This window comes from Tachyglossus aculeatus, chromosome Y4 (assembly GCF_015852505.1).
Source record: "Tachyglossus aculeatus isolate mTacAcu1 chromosome Y4, mTacAcu1.pri, whole genome shotgun sequence".
NCBI lineage: Eukaryota > Metazoa > Chordata > Mammalia > Monotremata > Tachyglossidae > Tachyglossus > Tachyglossus aculeatus.
This window is the reverse complement of record NC_052096.1, coordinates 10,658,118-10,673,112: the sequence shown is the minus strand read 5'-3', so window position 1 is coordinate 10,673,112 and position 14,995 is coordinate 10,658,118. Positions and strand designations below refer to the sequence as shown.

The window sequence follows — 14,995 nt, the reverse complement described above, 5'->3', positions numbered from 1 at the left end:
TGGGAGTGGGGCGAACATTCATTCTTCCATTCATTCAATCGTATTTATTGAGTGCTTACTGTGCACAGAGCACTGTATTAAGAGCTTGGGAGAGTACAATACAACAATAAACAGGCTCATTCTCTGCCCACAGTCATCTTAGTCTAGAGGCAGGGACAGACATTAATATCAAATGTATTCAGACACCTGTACTTCTTGCCTCTCTACTCAGCTTTCCTTCCCTGCTTGCCTGGCCCTGCCCACAGTCCCGAGAGTTTCATGGGGACAGTGATCTCAGACAGAGGGAGGGTGGTGGCAGTGGCAAGGGCTGAAGTGGACAGAATCGCTGGCCTTCAACTTGGAATACCAGATGACCTGAAATTTCCCAGCACTTGTCCCTCAACCCCGCTGCCACCCCTGCCGTCTCGGCCTCAGAAACCATTGGCCCAGGCGGGACTGAATGATAGGGGCCGGATTTTGTTTCAGCTTCCTCTTCCGTTTTCTCCCTTTGAATTATACCTGAAGGCAAGACCCGCACAGATCTCATTTCCTCTTGTCCACGGAAGGTGGAGTGGAAGTGGACTACAGGTAGCCTTTCTGCTCTGTTAACCTGGATCCCCAAGGCCAGGGAGGATTTCTCAAATGAGCCATCCAGAAGCAAATTCCCAAGAGCTGGGACTTACAGAGGGGATGTCAAGATGACGATGATAATATTCATTAAGCACTTACTCTGTGCCAGACACTGTACTAAGCGCTGGGGTAGATCCAAGATAATCAATTTGGACACAGTCCCTGTCCCACATGGGGCTCACACTCCTGATCTCCATTTTACAGATGAGGAAAGGGAGGCGCAGAGAAGTTAAGCAACTTGCCCAAGGTCAGGAAGCAGACAAGTGACAGAGCTAGGTTTAGAACGCAGATCTTCTGATTTCCAGGCTGGTACTCTTTCCACTAGGCCACTCTTCTTCTTCCACGAGACCAGGAATGTGGCAGTAATGATAGGTTGCATATTCATTCACTCATTCAATCATATTTACTGAGCACTACTGTGTGCAGAGCACTATACTAAGCGCTTGGGAGAGTACAATATAACAATAAACATTTTCCCTATCCACAACAAGATTAGCAGCATGGCTAAGCAGAGTGGCTTAGTGGCAAGAGTACGGGTTTAGGAGTCAGCGGTCATGGGTTCTAATCCCGCCTCTGCCACTTGTCTGCTGTGAGACCTTGGGAAAGCCATTTCATTTCTCTCTGCCTCAGTTACCTCATCTGTAAAATGGGAATTAAGACAGTGAGCCCCACGTGGGTCAACCTGATTACCTTTTATCTACCCCAGTGCTTCTGACAGTGCTTGGCACATAGTTAGCACTTAAAAATACCATAATTATTATTTGATTATCATTACAGTCTCATAACTAAATCCTCAATACTCGCCTTGAGAAATAAAGGCAGACTTCTAAGCGACTAACACCTTTCCTTTCCTCTTCTCCTATTCCCTTCTGCATCGCCCTGACTTGCTCCTTTAATTAATCCCCTCTCCCAATCCCACAGCACTTATGTCCATGTTTGTGATTTATTTATTTGCATTAATGCCTGTCTCACGCTTTAGACTGTAAGCTCCTTTTGGGCAGGGAATGTATCCGTTTATTGTTACATTGTATTCATTCATTCGATCGTTTTTATTGAGGGTCTACTGTATGCACAGCAGTGTTCTAAGCACTTGGGAGAGTACAATACACTACCAGGTGCTAATACAGTGATTGGCAAACACTCAGTAAACACTAATGACTGACTAACTCCTGGTGAATGCTAATAACTTCAACGGGAAAGGCTTTCAACACCCTGCCTTGGACTGTGCTCTTGAGCTCACCTGGTTGGCACACTCGGGGGATACTGGGCCACAGGTGGCGCTTCCCAAGGTGGGGCATCCGGGGGTTGATGTCATTCCGGGTGGGGTCATTGAGAAGTGGTTGAGGAGCGGTCCAGAGAGCAGCTTTTCTCCAGTGCCCCCTCCAGAAAGACTTGAGAAAGTGTGTATATCTAAAATTCTATTTATTTATGTTGATGCCTGTTTCATTGTTTTGATGTCTGTCTTCCCCCTTCTAGACTGTAAAGCCGGTGTGGGCAGGGATTGTCTCTTTTTATTGCTGAATTGCACTTTTCAAGCACTTAGGACAGTGTTTTGCACACAGTAAGGCTCAATAAATGTGATTGAATAAATGAAGTGCAATCCCCCTCACCCCCCACTAATAATAAAAGTAACTGTGGTATTTGTTAAGCACTAGGCAGATACAAGATGAAGACCCACATGGACCTGGGGCTCACAGTCTAAGTAGGAGAGAGAACAAGTATGGAATCTCCATTTTGCAGATAAGGGAACTGAAGCACAGAGAAATTAAAGTGATTTGCGCAAAGAAGTAATGGAGTCAGGATTGGAACCCAGGTCCTCTGACTCTCAGGCCCTGCACAAAGTAAACTCTCAATAGATATGACTGACTGCAAGATCACAATTGGAATCCCAGGTCCTAATCCTACCCCACCTTCAAATTCTCCTGGAATGCCATCTCCTCCAGGTGGCCTTCCCTAGTTAATCCTACCTCCTTGGTCATGTAAATATGATTGAATGAATGAATCATATATTTCTCTTTGTTCGTTTATCTGTTTTCTATTTGTTAGTTTATTTATTACTTCTCTTTGTGGCTTTCAGTTGCATCTATTTTTTCTCTTTTTCCCTTCACATGCAATAAACCTGTGTCTGTCTCTCCCATTAGATTGTAACTTCTTCAAAGTCAGGCACGGTCTATTTTTATTGTATGCTCCCAAGTGCTCAGTGTAATGCTTTCTGGGGACTGAGGCCAGTAATAATAATAGGAATAATGATAATAATAATAATTCTGGTTAGGTGCTTCCTCTGGGCCAAGCCCATGGTTAGCTCTGAGATAATCAGTTCCAAAACAGTTCCTGACCCTCATCAGACTCACAATCTAAATAGGAGGGGGACAGGTATTTAATTCCCATTATAAAGCTGATTTTTCTAAGGTCGCACAGTTGGTGAGTGGCAGAGTGGCACATCATTAACAAAATAAATAGAATAGTAAATACGTACAAGGAAAATAAAGAGAGTAATAAATCTGTACAAAGCTAGCTCTCTTCCTCCCTTCAAAGCCCTACTGAGAGCTCATCTCCTCCAGGAGCCCCTCCCAGACTGAACTCTCTTTTTCCTCTCCTCCTCCCCATCCCCCATGCCCTACCTCCTTCCCCTCCCCACAGCACCTGTATATATGTTTGTACATATTTATTACTCTATTTATTTTACTTGTACAAATTTACTATTCTATTTATTTTGCTAATGCTGTGCATCTAGCTTTATTTCTATTTATTCTGATGACTTGACACCTGTCCACATGTTTTGTTTTGTTGTCTGTTTCCCCCTTCTAGATTGGGAGCCCGTTGTTGGGTAGGGACCGTCTTTATATGTTGCCAATTTGTACTTCCCAAGCGCTTAGTACAGTGCTCTGCACACAGTAAGTGCTCAATAAATACAATTGAATGAATGAATGAATATATATAGGTGCTGTGGGGAGGTGAAGGAGGTATGTTGGGAGAAGGGGAGGAGGAGAGGAAAAAGGGGTTCACATGGGGTTCACAGTCTTAATCCCTGTTTTACAGATGACGTCTTAATCCCTGTTTTCCGGTCTAAATCCCTGTTTTCCCGATGAAGTAGTTGAGGCACAGAAAAGTTAAATGACTTGCCCAAGGTCTCACAGCAGACAAGTAGCAGAGTTGGGATTAGAATGCAGGTTCTTCTGACTCCCAGGCCTAGGCTCTATCCACTCAGCCATGATGCTTCTTTTCACTCGAGGAGCTGGAGGGAGGAAGGAAAGCTGGGAAGAGAAGGTACAGATGCAGCATGGCCTAGTGGATAGAGAATCAGCCTGGGAGTCAGAAAGTCTTGGGTTCTAATCCCAGATCCATCATTTGTCTGCCGTGTGACCTTGGGTAAGTCATTCCACTTCTCTGGACCTCAGTTACCTTGTCCGTAAAATGGGGATTGAGACTAAGAGCCCCACATGTGATAGGGACTATGTCCAACCTGATTTCCTTTATCCACTCCAGCATTTAGTATAGTACCTGGCACATAGTAAGCACTTAACAAATGCCATAATTATTATTACCGCTATTCAAAGTCACTGGATGGTGGTGGTGACACTCCCAGGTGGTCTTGGGGAGAGGGGCGGGAACTATTCCAGCAGGAGTCAGGGGCGAGGGTGTCGAGACCACCATCAATCTGATAGGAATGTTCCTGGATGCTACTGCAGAGAATGGGAAGCTAAAAGCCAAGGCAGGCAAGTTCCCGGGGGAGCAGTGTTAGCCAAGGGAATCCCCCGGGTGTGGGGTGGGTCAATCTCACACATGCTTGCTTAATCGAAGACTCACACATACTCCTCTGGAGAGCTCGTGGTGCATGGAATGTCTTCAGCACTCCACACGCTCCGGCTGGATGGCTCAACATGCGTTTTGCCAGTCATGAGCATGTGCAGAGTAAATCCTAAGCATGCACGCGGCAATCCTAGCATGCATTTGAACCCCAGTATACCTCCTGCCTCCTTCCTCCCCCCGGAAAGTGAGAAAAGGGGATCCAATCCCACATAGCCCTGAACACATCCCGTTCAGCTCCAAATCCCGAATCCTGACTCATGAAGGGAACCATGTCACCATGATAGGAGTAGGGTCTGGGGGGATCCTGGCATATGACCTCTTATCCACCCTTTCCTGGAGGATCAGAGTCTGAGTCCAGGGCTCACAGGGCAACGTCCCCGCCCCCAGGGTGGTGGATACTAGCCGGGGAATGAGGGAAGTCGTCCCCACGGCATGAAGGCCATGATTCAGGTCCCCAGACTGTGACACAGTCACTCCACGAGGCCCAGCCTGGAGGAGGATAAAAGGACTCTGGGCCCCGGCTGTCTTCACCATCTCCACAGCAGCCTCTGTCTTGGGGATCTCTCACTGCCGGTCGATCGATCTCTCTTGGGTGAGTGCCCCTGGGGAACTGGAGGGAGGAGAGGGGTGATCGAGGGGGAGAGCCGAGATGGAAAGGTCGGCAGTGACAGAAGGGAGGATGGAGGAATGTGGGGCAGGAGGAGAATGAGAAGACGAGGAAGAAGAGGACAGATCTAGAAGGACTCGTGGGGAAGAGGTTTACCGATAAAGCTAGAGAAGCAGGGAGGACAGAGATGGAGAGAGAGAGAGACAGACAGAGATACTTTATAGGGTAGAGAGAAGATGGAGAGAGACAGAGCTATGGAGAGAGAGAGACAGAGAGATGGAGCGGAAGAGAGGAAGGGTGAGACCAGAAGTAGAGGCAGAAAGATGGAGAGATGAGAAAGAGGGCAAATTATGGTAAAATCAGAGGGAGAAAGATGGAGAGGGAGACAAAACGAGAGACCAAGAGAGGGAGAACGAGACAATAACAGACGTACAGAGATGGGGGAGGTAGACGGCCAGGGGGAGCGGATTCGTTTGCCCCCCTCCCCGAGATGGAGGCGGGTGGATGGACAGGGTGGACACTCTGTCCCTGGCCCTGGCCCTCGGGGATCACTCCTGCCCCGCGGGGTCTGTTCGGGTCCGAGTCGGGGTCCCGGGGGCGGCTCAGATGGAGCCGGGAGCTGAGACGTGTGCCGGCGGTCGGGGTTGACTTCCAGGCTTTCCCACCCGTCGAGCAGCGAGATGTCCTGGCAGCAGAACCAGAAGCAGTTCCCGCCCACGCCCCAGTTCCCCCAGCAGTGCCAGCCTCCGCCCAAGTGCCCCCCGAAATGCCCTCCCAAGTGCCCTCCTAAGTGCCCAGCTCCGTGCCCAACTCTGTCCTCGTGCTGCGGTCCCAGCTCTGGGGGCTGCTGCGGTCCAAGCTCGGGGGGCGGCTGCGGTCCCAGCTCGGGGGGCGGCTGCTGCCTGTCTCACCACCATCACCACCGGCCCCATCTCTTCCACCGCCATCGGCACCAGAGCCCTGAATGCTGCGACGACAACTCCGACTGCTGCTGATGCTACCAGCTTCATCACCCCACCGATACAACCTCCTGTCGGGGACCGGGACGCCGGGGTCCCTCCAGCTTGCTCGCCCTCCCCCTGCTTCCTACTGAAACCCAAAGAGGTCTCCCCTCCTCCCCGCCCTCCCTTCTTCTCCTTTGGACCCTGTCTCTCCTCTGTCACTGAGCGAAAATAAAAATCAATCAATCAATCAATCAATCAGTGGTATTTATTGAGTGCTAAAACGTGGAAGAGGCAGACCAGCAACTAGAAAATGATAATAATAATAATGATAATAATAAAAATACTGGCATTTTTAAGGCCTTTGCGCTTCCCAAGGTGGGGCATCCGGGGGTTTATGTCATTCCGGGTGGGGTCATTGAGAAGTGGGTGAGGAGCGGTCCAGAGAGCAGTTTTTCTCCAGTGCCCCCTCTGGGAAGACTTGAGAAATTGTATATATCTATAATTCTATTTATTTATGTTGATGCCTGTTTCATTGTTTTGATGTCAGTCTTCCCCCTTCTAGACTGTAAAGCAGGTGTGGGCAGGGATTGTCTCTTTCTATTGCTGAATTGCACTTTTCAAGCACTTAGGACAGTGTTTTGCACAAAGTAAGGCTCAATAAATGTGATTGAATAAATGAAGTGCAATCCCCCTCGCCCCCCACTAACAATAAAAGTAATTGTGGTATTTGTTAAGCACTAGGCAGATACAAGATCAAGACCTACATGGACCTGGGGCTCACAGTCTAAGTAGGAGAGAGAACAAGTATGGAATCTCCATTTTGCAGATAAGGGAACTGAAGCACAGAGAAATTAAAGTGATTTGCCCAAAGAAGTAATGGAGTCAGGATAGGAACCCAGGTCCTCTGACTCTCAGGCCCTGCACAAAGTAAGCTCTCAATTGATATGACTGACTGGAAGATCACAATTGGAACCCCAGGTCCTAATCCTTCCCCACCTTCAAATTCTCCTGGAATGCCATCTCCTCCAGGTGGCCTTCCCTAGTTAATCCTACCTCCTTGGTCATGTAAATATGATTGAATGAATGAATCATATATTTCTCTTTGTTTGTTTATCCATTTTCTATTTGTTAGTTTATTTATTACTTCTCTTTGTGGCTTTCAGTTGCATCTATTTTTTCTCTCTTTTTCCCTTCACATGCAATAAACCTGTGTCTGTCTCTCCCATTAGATTGTAACTTCTTCAAAGTCAGGCACTTGGTCTATTTTTATTTTATGCTCCCAAGTGCTCAGTGTAATGCTTTCTGGGGACTGAGGCCAGTAATAATAACAGGAATAATGATAATAATAATAATTCTGGTTAAGTGCTTCCTCTGGGCCAAGCCCATGGTTAGCTCTGAGATAATCAGTTCCAACACAGTTCCTGACCCTCATCAGGCTCACGATCTAAATAGGAGGGGGACAGGCATTTAATTCCCATTATAAAGCTGAGTTTTCTAGGGTCGCACAGTTGGTGAGTGGCAGAGTGGCACATCATTAACAAAATAAATAGAATAGTAAATACGTACAAGGAAAATAAAGAGAGTAATAAATCTGTACAAAGCTAGCTCTCTTCCTCCCTTCAAAGCCCTACTGAGAGCTCATCTCCTCCAGGAGCCCCTCCCAGACTGAACTCTCTTTTTCCTCTCCTCCTCCCCATCCCCCATGCCCTACCTCCTTCCCCTCCCCACAGCACCTGTATATATGTTTGTACAGATTTATTACTCTATTTATTTTACTTGTACAAATTTACTATTCTATTTATTTTGTTAATGATGTGCATCTAGCTTTATTTCTATTTATTCTGATGACTTGACACCTGTCCACATGTTTTGTTTTGTTGTCTGTTTCCCCCTTCTAGAATGGGAGCCCATTGTGGGGTAGGGACCGTCTTTATATGCTGCCAATTTGTACTTCCCAAGCACTTAGTACAGTGCTCTGCACATGGTAAGTGCTCAATAAATACAATTGAATGAATGCATGAATATATATAGGTGCTGTGGGGAGGTGAAGGAGGTATGTTGGGAGAAGGGGAGGAGGAGAGGAAAAAGGGGTTCACATGGGGTTCACAGTCTTAATCCCTGTTTTACAGATGATGTCTTAATCCCTGTTTTCTGGTCTAAATCCCTGTTTTCCAGATGAAGTAGCTGAGGCACAGAAAAGTTAAATGACTTGCCCAAGGTCTCACAGCAGACAAGTAGCAGAGTTGGGATTAGAATGCAGGTTCTTCTGACTCCCAGGCCTAGGCTCTATCCACTCAGCCGTGATGCTTCTCTTCACTCGAGGAGCTGGAGGGAGGAAGGAAAGCTGGGAAGAGAAGGTACAGAAGCGGCATGGCCTAGAGGATAGAGAATTAGCCTATGAGTCAGAAAATCTTGGGTTCTAATCCCAGAACCATCATTTGTCTGCCGTGTGACCTTGGGAAAGTCATTCCACTTCTCTGGCCCTCAGTTACCTTACCTGTAAAATGGGGATTGAGACGAAGAGCCCCACATGTTATAGGGACTATGTCCAACCTGATTTCCTTTATCCACTCCTGCACACTTAGCATAGTACCTGGCACATAGGAAGCACTTAACAAATGCCGTAATTATTATTACCGCTATTCAAAGTCACTGGATGGTGGTGGTGACACTCCCAGGTGGTCTTGGGGAGTGGGGCGGGAAATATTCCAGCAGGAGTCAGTGGCGAGGGTATCGAGACCACCATCAATCTGATGGGAATGTTCCTGACTGCTACTGCAGGGAATGGGAAGCTAAAAGCCAAGGCAGGCAAGTTCCCAGGGGAGCAGTGTTAGCCAAGGGAATCCCCCGGGTGTGGGGTGGGTCAATCTCACACATGCTTGCTTAATCGAAGACTCACACATACTCCTCTGGAGACCTCATGGTGCATGGAATGTCTTCAGCACTCCATACGCTCCGGCTGGATGGCTCATCATGCATTTTGCCAGTCATGAGCATGTGCAGAGTAAGTCCTAAGCATGCACGCGGCAATCCTAGCAAGCATTTGAACCCCAGTACACCTCCTGCCTCCTTCCTCCCCCAGAAAGTGAGAAAAGGGGATCCAATCCCACATAGCCCTGAACACATCCCGTTCAGCTCCAAATCCCGAATCCTGAATCATGAAGGGAACCATGTCACCATGCTGGGAATAGGGTCTGGGGGGATCCTGGTGTATGACCTCTGATCCACCCTTTCCTGGAGGATCAGAGTCTGAGTCCAGGGCTCACAAGGCAACGTCCCCGCCCCTACGGTGGGGGAAACTAGCCGGGGAATGAGGGAAGTCGTCCCCACGGCATGAAGACCATGATTCAGGTCCCCAGACCGTGACACAGTCACTCCACGAGGCCCAGCCTGGAGGAGGATAAAAGGACTCTGGGCCCCGGCTGTCTTCACCATCTCCACAGCAGCCTCTGTCTTGGGGATCTCTCACTGCCGGTCGATCGATCTCTCTTGGGTGAGTGCCCCTGGGGAACTGGAGGGAGGAGAGGGGCAATCGAGGGGGAGAGCTGAGATGGAAAGGTCGGCAGTGACAGAAGGGAGGATGGAGGAATGTGGGGCAGGAGGAGAATGAGAAGACGAGGGAGACGAGGACAGATCCAGAAAGACTCGTGGGGAAGAGACTTACCGATTAAGCTAGAGAAGCAGGGAGGACAGAGATGGAGAGAGAGAGACAGACAGAGAGACAGAGATACTTTATAGGGTAGAGAGAAGATGGAGAGAGACAGAGCTATGGAGAGAGAGACAAAGAGATGGAGAGGAAGAGAGGAAGGGTGAGGCCAGAGGCAGCGGCAGAAAGACGGAGAGATGAGAAAGAGGCCAAATTATGGTAAAATCAGAGGGAGAGAGATGGAGAGGGAGACAAAACGAGAGACCAAGAGAGGGAGAACGAGACAATATCAGACGTACAGAGATGGGAGAGGTAGACGCCCAGGGGGAGCAGGTTCGTTTGCCCCCCTCCCCGAGATGGAGGCGGGTGGATGAGCGGGGTGGACACTCTGTCCCTGTCCCTGGCCCTCGGGGATCACTCCTGCCCCGCGGGGTCTGTTCGGGTCCGAGTCGGGGTCCCGGGGGCGGCTCATATGGAGCCGGGAGCTCAGACGTGTGCGGGCGGTCGGGGTTGACTTCCAGGCTTTCCCACCCGTCGAGCAGCGAGATGTCCTGGCAGCAGAACCAGAAGCAGTTCCCGCCCACGCCCCAGTTCCCCCAGCAGTGCCAGCCTCCGCCCAAGTGCCCCCCGAAATGCCCTCCCAAGTGCCCTCCTAAGTGCCCAGCTCCGTGCCCAACTCTGTCCTCGTGCTGCGGTCCCAGCTCTGGGGGCTGCTGCGGTCCCAGCTCGGGGGGCGGCTGCGGTCCCAGCTCGGGGGGCGGCTGCGGTCCCAGCTCGGGGGGCGGCTGCTGCCTGTCTCACCACCATCACCACCGGCCCCATCTCTTCCACCGCCACCGGCACCAGAGCCCTGAATGCTGCGACGACAACTCCGACTGCTGCTGATGCTACCAGCTTCATCACCCCACCGATACAATCTCCTGTCGGGGACCGGGACGCCGGGGTCCCTCCAGCTTGCTCGCCCTAACCCTGCTTCCTACTGAAAGCCAAAGAGGTCTCCCCTCCTCCCCGCCCTCCCTTCTTCTCTTTTGGACCCTGGCCCTCCTCTGTCACTGAGCGAAAATAAAAATCAAACAATCAATCAATCAATCAATCAGTGGTATTTATTGAGTGCTAAAACGTGGGAGAGGCAGACCAGCAAATAGATAATAATAATAATAATAATAATAATAATAATAATAAAGATACTGGCATTTTTAAGGCCTTGGCGCTTCCCAAGGTGGAGCATCCGGGGGTTGATGTCATTCCGGGTGGGGTCATTGAGAAGCGGTTGATGAGCGGTCTAGAGAGCAGCTCTTCTCCAGTGCCCCCTCCGGAAAGACTTGAGAAAGTGTATATATCTATAATCCTATTTATTTATGTTGATGCCTGTTTCATTGTTTTGATGTCTGTCTTCCCCCTTCTAGACTGTAAAGATGGTGTGGGCAGGGATTGTCTCTTTTTATTGCTGAATTGCACTTTTCAAGCACTTAGGACAGTGTTTTGCACAAAGTAAGGCTCAATAAATGTGATTGAATAAATGAAGTGCAATCCCCCTCGCCCCCCACTAACAATAAAAGTAATTGTGGTATTTGGTAAGCACTAGGCAGATACAAGATCAAGACCCACATGGACCTGGGGCTCACAGTCTATGAAGGAGAGAGAACAAGTATGGAATCTCCATTTTGCAGATAAGGGAACTGAAGCACAGAGAAATTAAAGTGATTTGCCCAAAGAAGTAATGGAGTCAGGATAGGAACCCAGGTCCTCTGACTCTCAGGCCCTGCACAAAGTAAGCTCTCAATAGATATGACTGGCTGGAAGATCACAATTGAAACCCCAGGTCCTAATCCTTCCCCACCTTCAAAGTCTCCTGGAATGCCATCTCCTCCAGGTGGCCTTCCCTAGTTAATCCTACCTCCTTGGTCATGTAAATACGATTGAATGAAAGAATCATATATTTCTCTTTGTTTGTTTATCTGTTTTCTATTTGTTAGTTTATTTATTACTTCTCTTTGTGGCTTTCAGTTGCATCTATTTTTTCTCTCTTTTTCCCTTCACATGCAATAAACCTGTGTCTCTCTGTCTCTCCCATTAGATTGTAACTTCATCAAAGTCAGGCACTTGGTCTATTTTTACTCTATGCTCCCAAGTGCTCAGTGTAATGCTTTCTGGGGACTGAGGTCAGAAATAATGATAGTAATAATGATAATAATAATAATTCTGGTTAAGTGCTTCCTCTAGGCCAAGCCCATGGTTAGCTCTGAGATAATCAGTTCCAAAACAGTTCCTGACCCTCATCAGGCTCAAAATCTAAATAGGAGGGGAACAGGTATTTAATTCCCATTATAAAGCTGATTTTTCTAAGGTTGCACAGTTGGTGAGTGGCAGAGTGGCATATCATTAACAAAATAAATAGAATAGTAAATACATACAAGGAAAATAAAGAGAGTAATAAATCTATACAAAGCTAGCTCTCTTCCTCCCTTCAAAGCCCTACTGAGAGCTCATCTCCTCCAGGAGCCCCTCCCAGACTGAACTCTCTTTTTCCTCTCCTCCTCCCCATCCCCCATGCCCTACCTTCTTCCCCTCCCCACAGCACCTGTATATATGTTTGTACAGATTTATTACTCTATTTATTTTACTTGTACAAATTTACTATTCTATTTATTTTGTTAATGATGTGCATCTAGCTTTATTTCTATTTATTCTGATGACTTGACACCTGTCCACATGTTTTATTTTGTTGTCTGTTTCCCCCTTCTAGATTGGGAGCCCGTTGTTGGGTAGGGACCGTCTTTATATGTTGCCAATTTGTACTTCCCAAGCACTTAGTACAGTGCTCTGCACACAGTAAGTGCTCAATAAATACAATTGAATGAATGAATGAATATATATAGGTGCTGTGGGGAGGTGAAGGAGGTATGTTGGGAGAAGGGGAGGAGGAGAGGAAAAAGGGGTTCACATGGGGTGCACAGTCTTAATCCCTGTTTTACAGATGACGTCTTAATCCCTGTTTTCCGGTCTAAATCCCTGTTTTCCCGATGAAGTAGCTGAGGCACAGAAAAGTTAAATGACTTGCCCAAGGTCTCACAGCAGACAAGTAGCAGAGTTGGGATTAGAATGCAGGTTCTTCTGACTCCCAGGCCTAGGCTCTATCCACTCAGCCGTGATGCTTCTCTTCACTCGAGGAGCTGGAGGGAGGAAGGAAAGCTGGGAAGAGAAGGTACAGATGCAGCATGGCCTAGTGGATAGAGAATCGGCCTGGGAGTCAGAAAGTCTTGGGTTCTAATCCCAGATCCATCATTTGTCTGCCGTGTGACCTTGGGCAAGTCATTCCACTTCTCTGGACCTCAGTTACCTTGTCCGTAAAATGGGGATTGAGACTAAGAGCCCCACATGTGATAGGGACTATGTCCAACCTGATTTCCTTTATCCACTCCAGCATTTAGTATAGTACCTGGCACATAGTAAGCACTTAACAAATGCCATAATTATTATTACCGCTATTCAAAGTCACTGGATGGTGGTGGTGACACTCCCAGGTGGTCTTGGGGAGAGGGGCGGGAACTATTCCAGCAGGAGTCAGGGGCGAGGGTGTCGAGACCACCATCAATCTGATAGGAATGTTCCTGGCTGCTACTGCAGAGAATGGGAAGCTAAAAGCCAAGGTAGGCAAGTTCCCGGGGGAGCAGTGTTAGCCAAGGGAATCCCCCGGGTGTGGGGTGGGTCAATCTCACACATGCTTGCTTAATCGAAGACTCACACATACTCCTCTGGAGAGCTCATGGTGCATGGAATGTCTTCAGCACTCCACACGCTCCGGCTGGATGGCTCAACATGCGTTTTGCCAGTCATGAGCATGTGCAGAGTAAATCCTAAGCATGCACGCGGCAATCCTAGCATGCATTTGAACCCCAGTATACCTCCTGCCTCCTTCCTCCCCCCGGAAAGTGAGAAAAGGGGATCCAATCCCACATAGCCCTGAACACATCCCGTTCAGCTCCAAATCCCAAATCCTGACTCATGAAGGGAACCATGTCACCACGATGGGAGTAGGGTCTGGGGGGATCCTGGCGTATGACCTCTGATCCACCCTTTCCTGGAGGATCAGAGTCTGAGTCCAGGGCTCACAAGGCAACGTCCCCGCCCCCACAGTGGTGGATACTAGCCGGGGAATGAGGGAAGTCGTCCCCACGGCATGAAGACCATGATTCAGTTCCCCAGACCGTGACACAGTCACTCCACGAGGCCCAGCCCGGAGGAAGATAAAAGGACTCTGGGCCCTGGCTGTCTTCACCATCTCCACAGCAGCCTCTGTCTTGGGGATCTCTCACTGCCGGTCGATCGATCTCTCTTGGGTGAGTGCCCCTGGGGAACTGGAGGGAGGAGAGGGGTGATTGAGGGGGAGAGCCGAGATGGAAAGGTCGGCAGTGACAGAAGGGAGGATGGAGGAATGTAGGGCAGGAGGAGAATGAGAAGATGAGGGAGAAGAGGACAGATCCTGAAAGACTCGTGGGCAAGAGGTTTACCGATAAAGCTAGAGAAGCAGGGAGGACAGAGATGGAGAGAGAGAGACAGACAGAGATACAGAGATACTTTATAGGGTAGAGAGAAGATGGAGAGAGACAGAGCTATGGAGAGAGAGAGAGAAAGAGATGGAGAGGAAGAGAGGAAGGGTGAGGCCAGAAGTAGAGGCAGAAAGACGGAGAGATGAGAAAGAGGCCAAATTATGGTAAAATCAGAGGGAGAAAGATGGAGAGGGAGAAGAACGAGAGACCAAGAGAGGGAGAACGAGACAATATCAGACGTACAGAGATGGGGGAGGTAGACGCCCAGGGGGAGCGGGTTCGTTCGCCTCCGTCCCCGAGATGGAAGCGGGTAGATGGACGGGGTGGATACTCTGTCCCTGGCCCTGGCCCTCAGGCATCACTCCTGCCCCGCGGGGTCTGTTCGGGTCCGAGTCGGGGTCCCGGGGGCGGCTCAGATGGAACCGGGAGCTGAGACGTATGCGGGCGGTCGGGGTTGACTTCCAGGCTTTCCCACCCGTCAAGCAGCGAGATGTCCTGGCAGCAGAACCAGAAGCAGTTCCCGCCCACGCCCCAGTTCCCCCAGCAGTGCCAGCCTCCGCCCAAATGCCCCCCGAAATGCCCTCCCAAGTGCCCTCCTAAGTGCCCAGCTCCGTGCCCAACTCTGTCCTCGTGCTGCGGTCCCAGCTCTGGGGGCTGCTGCGGTCCCAGCTCGGGGGGTGGCTGCGGTCCCAGCTCGGGGGGCGGCTGCGGTCCCAGCTCGGGGGGCGGCTGCTGCCTGTCTCACCACCATCACCGCCGGCCCCATCTCTTCCACCGCCATCGGCACCAGAGCCCCGAATGCTGCGACGACAACTCCGACTGCTGTTGA

General features: G+C 49.5%; 3 protein-coding genes across 3 annotated transcripts; all 3 read left to right on the top strand.

Moving 5' to 3' along the window:
- The first annotated feature begins 5,706 nt into the window (after positions 1-5,706).
- Positions 5,707-6,021, top strand: LOC119946815 (late cornified envelope protein 2D-like). The gene has a single exon (XM_038768277.1). The coding sequence runs from the start codon at positions 5,707-5,709 to the stop codon at positions 6,019-6,021; it is 315 nt and encodes a 104-aa protein (XP_038624205.1).
- Positions 6,022-10,162: 4,141 nt separating this feature from the next.
- Positions 10,163-10,501, top strand: LOC119946819 (late cornified envelope protein 2D-like). The gene has a single exon (XM_038768281.1). It carries the CDS (start codon positions 10,163-10,165, stop codon positions 10,499-10,501), a length of 339 nt encoding a protein of 112 aa, XP_038624209.1.
- Positions 10,502-14,656: 4,155 nt separating this feature from the next.
- On the top strand, positions 14,657-14,995 carry LOC119946816 (late cornified envelope protein 2D-like). Its single transcript, XM_038768278.1, has one exon. The coding sequence runs from the start codon at positions 14,657-14,659 to the stop codon at positions 14,993-14,995; it is 339 nt and encodes a 112-aa protein (XP_038624206.1).

Excerpts from the sequence above, each read along its gene's own strand:
- LOC119946815 (XM_038768277.1), top strand. The coding sequence starts at position 5,707 with ATGTCCTGGCAGCAGAACCAGAAGCAGTTCCCGCCCACGCCCCAGTTC.
- LOC119946819 (XM_038768281.1), top strand. The coding sequence starts at position 10,163 with ATGTCCTGGCAGCAGAACCAGAAGCAGTTCCCGCCCACGCCCCAGTTC.
- LOC119946816 (XM_038768278.1), top strand. The coding sequence starts at position 14,657 with ATGTCCTGGCAGCAGAACCAGAAGCAGTTCCCGCCCACGCCCCAGTTC.